We start from the raw sequence: 14,548 nt of genomic DNA, 5'->3' as shown, positions 1-14,548 counted from the left end.
CACAAAATGGTAGACATCGAAATAGACGACAGGGGGATAGAGAAACAATTAAAATCGCTCAAAAGAGGAAAGGCCGCTGGACCTGATAGGATACCAGTTCGATTTCACACAGAGTACGCGAAGGAACTTGCCCCCCTTCTTGCAGCGGTGTACCGTAGGTCTCTAGAAGAGCGCAGCGTTCCAAAGGATTGGAAAAGGGCACAGGTCATCCCCGTTTTCAATAAGGGACGTCGAACAGATGTGCAGAACTACAGACCTATATCTCTAACGTCAATCAGTTGTAGAATTTTGGAACACGTGTTATGTTCGAGTATAATGACTTTTCTGGAGACTAGAAATCTACTCTGTAGGAATCAGCATGGGTTTCGAAAAAGACGATCGCGTGAAACCCAGCTCGCGCTATTCGTCCACGAGACTCAGAGGGCCATAGACACGGGTTCCCAGGTAGATGCCGTGTTTCTTGACTTCTGCAAGGCGTTCGATACAGTTCCCCACGGTCGTTTAATGAACAAAGTAAGAGCATGGACTATCAGACCAATTGTGTGATTGGATTGAAGTGTTCCTAGATAACAGAACGCAGCATGTCATTCTCAATGGAGAGAAGTCTTCCGAAGTAAGAGTGATTTCAGGTGTGCCGCAGGGGAGTGTCGTAGGACCGTTGCTATTCACATTATACATAAATGACCTTGTGGATAACATCGGAAGTTCACTGAGGCTTTTTGCGGATGATGCTGTGGTATATCGAGAGGTTGTAACAATGGAAAATTGTACTGTAATGCAGGAGGATCTGCAGCGAATTGACGCATGGTGCAGGGAATGGCAATTGGATCTCAATGTAGACAAGTGTAATGTGCTGCGAATACATAGAAAGAAAGATCCTTTATCATTTAGCTACAATATAGCAGGTCAGCAACTGGAAGCAGTTAATTCCATAAATTTTTTGGGAGTACGCATTAGGAGTGATTTAAAATGGAATGATCATATGAAATTGATCGTCGGTAAAGCAGATGCCAGACTGAGATTCATTGGAAGAATCCTAAGGAAATGCAATCCGAAAACAAAGGAAGTAGGTTACAGTACGCTTGTTCGCCCACTGCTTGAATACTGCTCAGCTGTGTGGGATCCGTACCAGATAGGGTTGATAGAAGAGAGAGAGAAGATCCAACGGCGAGCAGCGCGTTTCGTTACGGGATCATTTAGTAATCGCGAAAGCGTTACGGAGATGATAGATAAACTCCAGTGCAAGACTCTGCAGGAGAGACGCTCAGTAGCTCGGTACGGGGTTTTGTTGAAGTCTCGAGAACATACCTTCACCGAGGAGTCAAGCAGTATATTGCTCCTCCCTACGTATATCTCGCGAAGAGACCATGAGGATAAAATCAGAGAGATTAGAGCCCACACAGAGGTATACCGACAATCCTTCTTTCCACGAACAATGCGAGACTGGAATAGAAGCGAGAACCGATAAAGGTACTCAAGGTACCCTCCGCCACACACCGTCAGGTGGCTTGCGGAGTATGGATTTGGATGTAGATACTAAACGGAGATTGCTACAAAAAGGCGCTGAAACTGACAAGCCTGATGATTTTGACATTAGACTGAAATGTATGTGCTTGCTAAACAACGTCGTAATTGATAAGGAGGGGGAAGAACCAGCAGCTCCATTCACTTGCCAGGTGACACAATCGACAAAAAGATAAGCTTCTGCGGCGAAAACTGTGGTGTCAGTGCAGCGTGTTGAAGCAGAGAAAAATATATGGCGTTCTTTCGCTCACCTGAAGTGCACCAATGTAAGCGCTCTTGAGTACTTTAGAGAATACGTAAGGTGAACTTATAGTTTAAGGTGTTCTCAATTTTGATTTTAAATAAAGATTCTACAATTTTTGAAAGTATTTCTGAATCGATCTTCAATGTACAAAAAGAGCACAGAATTCAACAGAATACTAAAAAAAAGTAAAAATATGTGTTTTTTCGAAGATCTGCACTTTTGTCTCACCACGCCACACTAAGAAGACCTCATACACGTAGTCAAGACAGGACTGTCGAGCGTCTTTAAGTTCTTCTCAATTTTGCTTTTAAATACTTTGCGCGAAAAAATATTTTGGCAATGCATTTTTTGGTGTTCGACAGAGAATTATCTGCTCAGTTATCAGAATGTTTAGTTTTTTATGCTGATGCAGTGTGTTCTTTTCAGGCCATTAAAACGGAGTGTCACTTCGACACAGAACAGCATTTCCGACACCTTCTGCTTATTGCCTTTAATCGAGGTGTCAAAGCAACAAAAGCTGCCCGAGAGATTTGTGGAGTCTTACGACAGCTCATAAATGGTGTAAGCAATTTAAAGACGCAGTTTTGCTCTAAAAACCATGCATGATCTTCCACGAATTGCTTGGTCGGAACAAAAACTTGAATGCGGAAATTCGCGTCCAAAAAATGCAATGACTCGACAACGCCAACCACCAAAAACGACCTGGTCGGCAGGCGGCGGCTTCTCTTCTGCAACACGACAACGGCGTCACTTCGCCAAGGAAGCGATTCTAACTCTGGGCTGGGAAGTGCTGCCACATCCTCGGTATTCTCCCGACTTGAAGCCCGCGGAAATCCATCTGCTCCGATTCCCGTCGAATGTATTGCTTGGTGTTTCGCTCGATAATGACGTGGAACTGAAGTATTCACTGGACGATTTCTTACAGTGAAAACCAGATGATTTTTACCGTCGAGGCATTAAACAGCTTGTTCGATGTCGGTAATAATAAGGAGCCTATGGCATTGGTGGCCGGGAGACCCCTTGCGGGGCGGTTCGGCCGCCGCTCCACAAGTTCTTTAACGCCACCACGGCGACTTGCGAGTGAATGAGGATGAAATGATGATGAAAGACACACAACATCCAGTCATCTCGAGGCAGACCCCGCCGGGAATCGAACCCGGGAACCGAGAACGCTACCGCAAGACCACGAGCCGCAGACGTTCGATGTTGGTAAGAAGTTGTAAACAACAGAGAATACACCATTGATAGATTTGTTGTTATTTTTTCATTTATTTATGCAAATACTTGAACTTCAAAAACAAAAAACACCAGAACTTAAGGGCCAAACTAATACACTGTACGACGTGTAACACACATACAGTAACTCTGACCACACAGTGTTACGTCTTTTGCTACATTATATTGGCGATTTAGCTTAGCTTCCACACTCATGTCCGCAGTTTTCAACCACAGTTTCCTTTGTAAGTCGCGGTGGTAATATCTATATCTTGCATGTTCCACAGTGACCTGTTCTCATCCACAGAGTCTATAAACTTCCCTAGTCCACAGTTGATAATTAAGTGCGAAACACGCCCAGGCGCAAGCAACGACAGGCACTTTCTTGTAACGACTACGTCCGACTAATCCCATTCCATTGGAATCCGTCCGTCAGACGTCCGCATACAGCCGTACACGGCCGTCTCGGTCGTGTGCAATGGACGGTTTTTTTTCTTTCTTCTTTATTGTTATTTTAACACTTTATACATAGGTAGGCTGGCAGCAGCAATACTACGCCGCTCTTCGGCCATAGATAATACATTTATTACAAGTGGAGACATCGAAAAACGAAACAACACGGTGGATAGACAACAGTAGACACACAAATTTAAAAATACATGAAGTCGTTCACAAGTGCAACGTCCAAAGAAAAACGTTCAGCGCTCGGGCACTAACAGAGACGACAGAAACAGCACACGTGAATGAAGGAGCAGAAATGACGAAACACTGAATCACTAACACGGTGGCACACACAGAAACTGGCAACGATCTCCGGCGCGCGAATGTTCACTTTACATGTGCGAGTCCGAGGACCTGCCAAAAGGTGAAAAGGTGGGGGAGGAGGGAGAGGGGAGGGTGCCAGTGGCAGAGGAGATGGGAGCGGGAGGAGAGAAGGTAGGGGAATCCTGGTGGAGGAGGGGGGAAGGAAGGGAGGAGGGAGAGAAGGCAGAGAGGGTGCCCTAAGGAAAAAACACAGGGTGCGGAAGGGAAGGATCAAAGTTGGTAGGAGGGGTAGATGGAGAGGATGAGGGCATGATCAGGGAGGGGGAGTTGGTGGAAGCCACCACGGGCGAGGGTATGGAGAGTGGAGAGATGGAGAGCAGGTGGGACGTGTGAATACAGGCGGTGCAGAGGATGGGGGTGGGAAAGGATGGAAGAGACAAGTGGGTGAGGGGGATCAGGTTCACGACAGGTGTAGAGAATCCGTATCCGTTCGAGGAAAAGCAGAAGGTGCGGGAACGGAATAAGGTCATACAGGATCCGCGTGGGGCAGGGGAGACGGATGCAATAGGCGAGGTGGAGCGCACGGCGTTCTAGGATTTGAAGGGATTTGTAAAAGGTTGGAGGGGCGGAGATCCGTGCAGGGTGGGTGTAGCAGAGGATAGGGCAGATGAGAGATTTATAGGTGTGGAGGATGGTGAAGGGGTCCAGACCCCATGTGCGGCCAGAAAGGAGCTCGAGGAGATGGAGGCGGGAGCGTGCCTCGACTTGGATTGTCCGCAGATGGGGGTCCAGGAGAGGCGACAGTCAAGGGTGACGCCAAGGTACTTGAGGGTGGGGGTGAGGGTGATACGACGGTCATAAATGGTGATATAGAAGTCGAGGAGACGGAAGGAAGGGGTGGTTTTGCCTACATTGATCGCCTGGGTCTTGGAAGGATTGACCTCGAGCAATCACTGGTTGCACCAAGGGGTGAACCGGTCAAGGTGAGATTGGAGAAGGTGTTTGGAAGCGCTGCAGGGTGGGGGCGAGGGCAAGGAAGGCGGTGTCATTGGCGTACTGGAGATGGCAGACGGGGGGGGGTGGAGGCGGTGGCATGTCCACCGTATACAGAAGGTAGAGAAGAAGGGAGAGGACGGAACCTTGGGGCACACCAGCGGAGAGGTAGAAGGTGTAGGAATCCGTGTTATGGATTGTGGCACAGGAAGGACGTTGGGAAAGAAAGGACCCGATCAGACAGTGGATAGGAAGGGCGAAGGTTTGGAGCTTGAAGAGGAGACTGGAATGCTATACACGGTCGTAAGCACGCTCCAGGTCGAGGGAGAGGAAGATGGCGGTTTGACAGGAGTTGAGTTGTTCAGAGAGGAGATAGGTGAAGGAGAAGGTAGTCGTCAGAGAAGGAAGGTCGAAAGGTACACTGGGTAGCAGGAAGGAGGTGGTGCTGGCGGAGATGCTGATGGATGCTTTGGGTAAGGATGGATTCCAGGACCCTGCTGAAGAGCAAGGTAAGGCTGATGGGACGGTAGGAGGAGACAGCGGATGGCGGTCGGATGGCGGTTTTTTGGGTTGCAATGGACGCGTGCGAGGGCAGCTATATGTCTCGGGATTTAGTCGGCCGTGTGCGGTCGTGGTCGCTCAGCCTCACAGTCTCGGGAGATCCGAGCCTCGAGCACAAGAGGGGGAGTCACTCAGGTCCTGGGCAAGAATCTGAGACGCACGGCGCGCAGCGGGCGCTGCACTACCGAGACGGAGATGCGCTCCAGCTCCTGCCTGGAGGATACCGGCAGCACCTGGAAGCGCCGCAGCAGCGTGGCGAGCAGCGCAGACATCAGCAGCAGCGCGTAGCGGCCTCCGGGGCAGTTGCGGCGGCCCGCGCCGAACGGCACGTAGCTGTAAGGGTGGCGCTCGGCGCCGAGGAAGCGGTCCGGGTCGAAGTGGTGCGGTCGCGGGAAGTGGCGAGCGAGCCGATGCGTCAGGTAGGGCACCACCACCACAGAGCTGCCGCGGGGCGCCAGCAACCGGCCGCCCGACAGCCGCACCTCCTCGTCCAGCGCCCGCGGCAGCGCGAAGATCACCGGGAACAGGCGCATCGTCTCCTGAAAGCACACACACAGACTCTCAGTCTTGCACAGTGACTCTACCTGTGAAGGGGACAGTGAAATATCTAGGGGTAACCTTGGATGAGAAGCTAACTTGGACCCCTCATACTAAGAGTATCTGCTTCAAGGCAAAAAGCACTTTAGTGAGAGTGATTACGTAGACTTTCCCGGCGTAATAAGTCTTGAAAGTCTCTTCGGGTTTGCTGCCGGTTCCTAAAATCAACTTGACTCGATATTTCGGCGATCCAACTGGTCGCCATCTTCAGGAGAATGCTGCTTCTGCTGATGAGTCCCGCTGAGAACTGACGCCAGGTTGCAAATCGACGTCCTATATAGGCCACCGTTCAGTACACGGCGCATGCGCCGCCCATCACGATTTCTGCCTTCCAAAACAGGGAGGTGGCGCCGCCCTTAGTGAAACACTGCTGGCAACGATATATCGCAATCAAAGCCGCACCGAAGAACGTTAAGTTTTGATGCGAGATAATACAGGATTCCACATCTTGCTAAGAGGAAACCCATTGTCTCTGTTTGATTAAATTATCAGCCAACTTAATTTCAATCGCATCTTTATAGACACCCTCATTTAGGCAGTGTTCTGCTACCGCCGATTTTTTCAGCTGTTGTAGCCTCGTATGACGGCGATGTTCCACACACCTGTCATGCACTGTGCGAATCGAACAGCAAATGTAAGCTTTCCCACACTGACACGGAATTTTGTACGCACCGGGTTTCCTAAGCCCCAAATCATCTTTCACAGAGCCGAGCAGAGCCCTAATCTTAGACGGTGGACGGAACACACTCTTAATGTTAAAATTCCTTAAAATTCGTCCAATGTTAAACAATAAGCCTCCAGCATAAGGAAGAAAGGCCACAGATCTATGTTCCTCTTCAGAACACTGCCTAAATGAGGGACACAGTATGAAATTTGATGAAACTGTGGTAGTTGCCAACATTTCCGGTTTTTGGAACAGTGTCTATAAAGGTGCGATTGAAATTAGGTTGGCTGATAATTTAATCAACAGAGACAATGGGTTTCCTCTTAGCAAGATGTGGAATCCTGTATTATCTCGCATCAAAACTGAACGTTCTTCGGTGCGGCCTTGATTGCGATATATCGTTGCCAGCAGTGTTTCACTAAGGGCGGCGCCACCTCCCTGTCTTGGAAGGCAGAAACCGTGACGGGCGGCGCATGCGCCGTGTACTGAACGGTGGCCTATATAGGACGTCGATTTGCAACCTGGCGTCAGTTCTCAGCGGGACTCGTCAGCAGAAGCAGCATTTTCTTGAAGATGGCAACCAGTTGGATCGCCGAAATATCGAGTCAAGTTGATTTTAGGATCCGGCAGCAAACCCGAAGAGACTTTCAAGACTTTAGTGAGTAATAGGAGGGCTTGTGGCAAAAACTGGGGCCTAATCCCCAGGGGTATGCACTGGATATACACCACAGTGGTTAGACCTAGGATTTTCTATAGGGCTGTAGCGTGGTGGAAGAAGGTAGAACAGCGGGTTGCTGCTAAAGAGCTTGCTAAGGTGCAGAGATTGGCCTGCTTAGCCATAACTGGCGGGATTGGCAGCACACCAACCGCTGGAATGCAAGCCATGCTGGATATACTCCACCTTTCGGTTAAGATGGAGGCAGCAGCTGGGACTTAAAACTGGCCAAAACTGGGTCTCATTTGGATATCTAGAATCACACACTAACATAGTGAGTGAGGTAAATATAGGTATGGCTGGGGAAATGCCCGCTGACTATATAATAACTCCGAAGTGCTTCGACAAGCCTTACAACAAATAATTGGAAGTAAGGAGCAGTGGGAGAAAACAGTTCGACACCGTACGGGGGACATCGTTTGGTTCACTGATGGGTCGAAAACAGATCAAGGCGTTGGGGCAGGGTTGTACGGGGTTCAGCCAAGACTGGAGAGTAGTATCTCTGTAGGGAAACTGACCTCTGTATTCCAAGCCGAAATTACTGCAATCAGGGCATGTGTGGAGGACAATATGAGTAGGTGCTACAATGATCGTAGCATCTACATCTACATCTATTCAGACAGCCAGCCAGCCCTGAAATAATTGGCAGCTCCTGCAACACGATCTAAGATTGTTGCAGATTGCCACAGGGCTCTGGTGGAGCTAGGGGGAAGCAATAGGGTGTACCTAGTGTGGGTCCCTGGCCATTCAGGGATCTATGGCAATGAGCAAGCCGATAGATTGGCTGGGATGGGGGCACAACTTCATTTATTGGACCGGAACCTGTCTTGGCAATCACCAAGGCTATGATCAAATTAGATCTACGTAACTGGCTTAGAAAACAGCACGTAGGATATTGGACCAAGTTCCATAAACAAAAACATGGTAAGGTAATGATGCCCAAGCCACGTTTTAAAAGAAACTCTGTAATCCTGGGATTGAACAGGAAAGAGATTAAATTCATGACTGGACTGATGACCGGCCATGGGAATTTCAAAAAACACCTACACAAAATAGGTATAATAGAAGAGGACCCTAAATGTAGGATCTGTGATGAGGGTAAAGGAACTGCAGCACATCTAATCTTTCAATGCATGGCATTGGAGAGTAAAAGATACAGAATCTTCGGGACAACTAGACCTGAAGAAATTGTGTGTAACAAAAAACTGGTAGAGGGACTCCTTGCACTATTTAAGGGCACTGGTTGGCTTTACTAAATATACAGGGAGTGATACCGCACAGTAAACCTAGTTTCGATACGGGCAGTGGCGGGTTAGCCCTAAGCTGTTTTAGCTCTCCTGTTAGAATCAAATCAATCAAATCAAATCTTGCACAGTGGCGGTGAGTTCAAAATTTTCCCATTCTGGTACAATGTGATGGCCTACAGCCGTTTGACTTACAGGTGTAGTAATCATAACTAAATTGAATTAAATACTTACACATGGTGAGTCACAAACTATTACCACCTACAATAACTCCGAAAGAATGATAGTAGCTGAAACGTTTGTGGGACAAATGTTGCATGGGACAGCGAGGGCCATAATATGAAGTTCGTTTTTTGTTGCTAGGTTGGGTCGCGTTAGAGATAAGAAGGTAAACTTTGTTTTTTTTTAAATGGGATGCTATAGTTTGGTACATATTGTCTGATAGCAGCTGTCGAGAAGAATCAAATGTTTCAAATGGCTCTGAGCACTATGGGACTTAACTTCTGAGGTCATCAATCCCCTAGAACTTAGAACTACTTAAAACTAACTAACCTAAGGACATCACATACATCCATGCCCGAGGCAGGATTCGAACCTGCGACCGTAGCGGTCGCGCGGTTCCAGACGGTAGCGCCTAGAACCGCTCGGCCACCCCGGCCAGCGGAGAAGAATCCAATGATGTGTAACAGTCAGATCTTTGAAGGTCAACGAAGGTCAAAAAGGTGGCATGAACGTCCGTGTACAGAAGGTGTTCGAAGTGATGGCCAATTGGTACCAATGCAGTCCTGCAATCTTCTTACCACGGATTGAGTAGTATTCCTTATCACTTCGGCATTTATCGACGCACATGCTCCGACAATTCTCTCTCGTATATCGAGCAAATAGTAAATATTCGCCGAATACAGTGTAACCATTTAACGTGCCATTGACATGTAAACACCATTCTACGGTTGCGTAATACAACACTAATAGGAACGGTAAGACTAGTACCGTCGAATCAAGCGAATGTGAATGATGTATTTCTTTGAAGAACAAGTCGATATGCTTCTCATTTACAGAGAATGCCAACGAAATTCAGTGAGAGCTAGAGACTTATACCCTGAAATTTATCCTTAACGTACTCACCCTACACGACGTACATTTAAATATGTGTATGATAAATTGAGAACAACTGGATCTTTAATGTATCGGAAACATATCCGGCAAATGAAAGTTACTGACGAGGAAACGGAAATTGGTCCTCTTGCCACTGTGTTTCGAGATCCTTATATTAGTGTCAAATCACAAGGGAATCTGGCATGAGCCAGATTAGTGTTGTTCGTGTTCTTCATCACTATAAATATTATCCTTACCATATCAGTCTCCACCAAGAATTAACTGCTACGAATTGTATGCTTCGCATTGAATTCTGCCGGTGGGCTCAGGTTCAGATTCAGAGGGATGACACATTTATTAATTCGATTTTTATTTACTGACGAGACTACATTCACGAACGATGGAAATGTTAATTTGCATAACACGCATTATTGGGCAACTCAAAATCCATGTTGGCTGTGGCAAGTTGCACACCAAAAACCGTGATCGGTGAATGTATGGTGTAGGATTCTGGAGGACAGAATTATAGGCCCCTGTTTCATCGAAGGAAATCATAATGGTAAGAAGTACATGATATTCCTGCAAGAAATATTACGTATGTTATTGAAAGAAATACCTTTAGGAACAAGGAACAGAATGTGGTGTCAACACGACGGGCGTCAGGCACATTTTTCGCTGATAACTAGAACTGAGCTGCAGAGACAATAACCGAATCGTTGGATTGGACGCCGAGGAGCTGCATCGTGGCCGGCTCGTTCGCCAGGCTTGACGCCTTTGAATTCTTTCTTGTAGGGATTCGTAAAAGACATTGTTTATAAAGACGTTTCAACTACACCTGAAGATATGCGAGAGAGAATTGTTAGACAATGTGCTTCGGTAAGTGCCGATGTGATAAGGAATATCACTCAATCCATGATAAGAAGATTGCAGCACTGAAATGATGCCGCGTAGGGTGTGTGTGTGTGTGTGTGTGTGTGTGTGTGTGTGTGTGTGTGTGTTGTCCTTAGCGTAAGTTAGTTTAAGTTAGATTAAGTAGTGTGTTAGCTTAGGGACGATGACCTCAGCAGTTTGGTCCCATAAGACCTTACCACAAATTTCCAAAAACTGCATTGATACCAATGGTCATCAGTACTTCGAACACCTTCTGTAAATGGATGTTAATGCCACCTTTGTGATCATCATCGACTTTCAAAGACCTTGCTGTTACACATCATTGGATTCGTCTCCATAGCCGCTATCAGAAAGTAAGTACCAAGTTATAGCATCCCATTAAAAATAAAAAAAATTGACCTTCATATCTCCGAAGCGACCCCACCCAGCAACAAAAGACCAATGTCATAATGTGACCCCCGTTGTACCATGCAACTTTTGTCCCACAAACTTTTCAACTCTTATCACACTCTCAGAGTTATTCTTGGTGGCAATAGTTAGTAACTCACCCTGTATAAATGCAATTGTTTAAATATATTTAAATCTATACCTGATCGTTTGGCATTGAGAGGAATACAACAAAATGAAGGAAAAAAACAACAGTAGTAGCAGGATTCAGACCTGCGTCATAGAAATAGCAGTCAGTGCACTTGACCACTTCTTTTTGTATTCTTTGTTGATCTCATTTTTTGCCGTATTGTTCGTTGTATTTGTTCGGTGTGGACGTCTCATGACACCCATTCAGGTTTTTCGTTGATCCGTTCACTGATTTTATTTTATTACAGAGGGTAGCCGGTAGACCATTTGGCTATGGTACTCATTCGTGAACCACTGCTCGGAAATCATTCACACTCACCCATAGATCTATAGAGAACCTAAGCGCTACCGGTATTTTTATGTGTCCCTTCCCGCCGACCCTCTGACTGCTGCAGACAAGTGTTTATCACATAACTTACGTGTCTCTTTCTGTGCTATAATTTGCTAAATATCTCTTTAACTGTTTATGGAATATGACGACTGGTAAGACCACATGATTCCCGATGCGCAAGGACGGAAATGGGCACGTCGCACGAGACCATCCACCGTAGATAAAAACCAATAACTCGAGACCGAAATCAGATACCGTTCTGCTCTCAATTATGAATAAAATTTCGATATCTTATCTACATTTCATTCACAGTAATATGTGAGAAAAAAACAATACGCGAAGTTCACAAAGTACATTTTTACCTCCGTAAACTAACTTCACGGCCGGCCAAGGCGTGCGAAACTCCACGGGTGCGTCGTGTGCAGGCCGCATGCGGGCTACGGTTGACACTGTCCTCTTTGGAAGTACCCGGGACAGCGCGAAATTTTACTGAGTATTGCGGTGTGGCTCTTTTTTACTCTTCGCTATTTGTTCGTAATATGAAGAAAATGTACAGTTCCAGTGGCTGTTTGCAGAAAAAGAGGTGGTCTAGCGATCTATTGTTACAAATCTTTAGAAACGAATGGGAATGGCAGAAGAGACGGATGAGAATTCTCAATATACAGGGTGGCGCACGATAAGTCACCTGATTTGTTTCATGTTGACAGGATTTGTAATTCATTGATGTAGAAGTAAAGAATACAGCTTGGAAATGTAACCTAATGAATCACATGTTCAATATGACTTCCGTCTTGGTTTACAACGTTTTCAAGTCTTTCACGTGCGTTTGTGACGACTCTCCGACACAAATCTTCTGGAATGGCGCGGCATAACTCCACAATGATGGCCCTAAGTTGCACTGCATTTTCGGGTTCCCTGTGGTACACCTTCTCTTTAAGGAACCTCCAAAGGCTGAAGTCACATAGGTTAATGTCCGGGCTGTGGAGAGGCCATCCCTCCTCCAGCATAATGTTCTGGAAATCTGTTTGACAATACCCTAAGATCAAGTCTTTCGTGTAGGAAATCAAGCACAACGTTGTCAGTATGGGGGCGTGTTCCATCCTGCATGAAACATCGTGTCTGCAATGAAAGACATGAGGCCATGAGTTGAGGAAAGTAATGGTTTTGCAGCATGTGTAAATAGCGTACACTGGTTACTGTATCATCGAAGGACAGACCGATGATTCCATGGCTTGACATCGCGACCCAAACGCACATTTTCTCCCTGTGTGGATTATTTGCGGAGGTTCACGTGCCCAGAATCGAACATTCTGTTCCTTTACAACACCGTTTACGTAAAAATAAGCTTCATCAGAAAATCTTGTGCTGTATAGCACTGCCTCTTGGTTTTGATCGATTGCCCACCTTGGAAACTGCAGTCTCCGCTCCTTATCTCTCGCAGCGAGCTTATGCGCCACAGTCATCTTGTAAGGATATAAGCGAAGGTCGGATGAATTATTCTTTGTACAGATTGGCGTGTAATTCCCAACTCGGCACTGACTCTTCTTGTTGATTTACTCGGACTACGAGTCAAAGCCACTCGAACTGCTTCAATGTTTGGCGGCGAACTACAGTACGTGCATGTGGCCGCTGACACCTTCAAATTTTTGATGTAATCTGCGTATTGTCTGTGGGCTGGGAGCTCACTGTGTGCCGAAATGAGCACGAAACCTTCTCTGTGTCAATGTAACGCTGTTAGTCGATGCGAACAGTAACACAATCTTCGTCTTTTCTGCGACGGTCAACCGTCCTTTGTGCGCCATCGCGCCAAACTGAAATGATGGCCTCACAACGGAAGCGATGAACTCTCAACGACATCTGGCGTAATTTCCATGAACTTCACGAAGTTGAGCGCACGATTTCAAAGCTCTTGCCCCAGTAGTACACTTGTAGATCCAAAATTCAATCGAGTGACTTTTCGTGCGCCACTCTGTATATTAAGCAGCCGCATAAAAGACGAGTATTGCACATTTATTATGAAGCGACGTTACAATACCATGGAGAAAGAATTTGAAGACGTGGTTGGCAATCAAAGAGCAAAAAATTTCATCGATCCTCAGACGGAATTCATTGTCTATACATAAAGAAGCAGTTTGTGCTATATTTGCACGCCTGAAGTACTGAAGACATTGGTGGTATGGATAGTGAAATTTCTAAAGCGCAAGCATTATTCCACTGTCACTTGCTACAGTTTTCGATGGAACTAAACGAAGAGTATGGAGACTTTATACACTGAAGAGCCAGAGAAACTGCTACACCTGCCTAATATTGTGTAGGGCCCCCCTAGAGCACGCCGAAATGCCGCAACACGTGACACCATGAATCCTGCAGGGCTGTCTCGGGGTGGACATCTCCTTTGAGCCACGCGCGGAGTGACTCGCGGTTTGAGGCGCGATGTCACGGATTGCGCGGCCCTTCCCGCTGGAGTTTCAAGTCCTCCCTCGGGCATGGGTGTGTGTGTTGTTCTTAGCATAAGTTAGTTTAAGTTAGTGTAAGTAGTGTATAAGTCTAGGAACCGATGACCTCAGCAGTTTGGTCCCTTACGAGTTCACACTCGGGACACAGGATATCCTCTGAACAGCATGTTGCAAGCATCCCAGATATTTTCAATCATGTTCATGTCTGGGGCGTTTGGTGGCCAGAGGAAGTGTTTAAACTCACAAGTGTGTTCCTGAACCCACTCTGTAGCAATTAGGAACATGTGGGGTGTCACATTGTCCTGGTGGAACTGCCCAAGTCCGTCAGAATGCACAATGGACACGAATGGATGCAAGTGATCAGACAGGATGCTTACGTACGTGTGACCTGTCAGATTCGTGTCTACACGTATCAGGCGTCCCACATCACTCCATCTGCACAAGCCCCAAACCATTACAGGGCCTCCACCAGCTTGAACAGGCCCCTGCTGACATGCAGGGTCCATGAATTCATGAGGTTGTCTCAATAGCCGTACTCGTCCATCCGCTCAATACAATATGACATGTGACTTGTCCGAACAGGCAAGATGTTACCAGTCATCAACAGTCCAATGTCGGTGTTGACGGGCGCAGGCGAGGCGTAAAGCCTCGTGTCGTGCAGTCATAAAGGGTACACG

General features: G+C 46.8%; 1 protein-coding gene across 1 annotated transcript in view; it reads right to left on the bottom strand.

Annotated features, from left to right (window-relative positions):
* Positions 1 to 5,433: 5,433 nt before the first annotated feature.
* The window catches only part of LOC124579241 (cytochrome P450 4g15-like), a 97,627-nt gene continuing 88,512 nt past the window's right edge, over positions 5,434 to 14,548 (bottom strand). Inside the window, exons 6-7 of the mRNA XM_047131241.1 lie at positions 5,573 to 5,841; positions 5,434 to 5,515 (exon numbers count right to left, since the gene is read on the bottom strand). Of these exons, the coding sequence (XP_046987197.1) occupies positions 5,434 to 5,515; positions 5,573 to 5,841 (351 nt within the window). The remainder of the gene's footprint in view (positions 5,516 to 5,572; positions 5,842 to 14,548) is intronic.

The sequence above is a fragment of the Schistocerca americana genome, chromosome 1, assembly GCF_021461395.2.
Source record: "Schistocerca americana isolate TAMUIC-IGC-003095 chromosome 1, iqSchAmer2.1, whole genome shotgun sequence".
NCBI lineage: Eukaryota > Metazoa > Arthropoda > Insecta > Orthoptera > Acrididae > Schistocerca > Schistocerca americana.
Note: the sequence above shows the minus strand (reverse complement) of the source record. Positions and strands in the feature narration are given on the sequence as shown.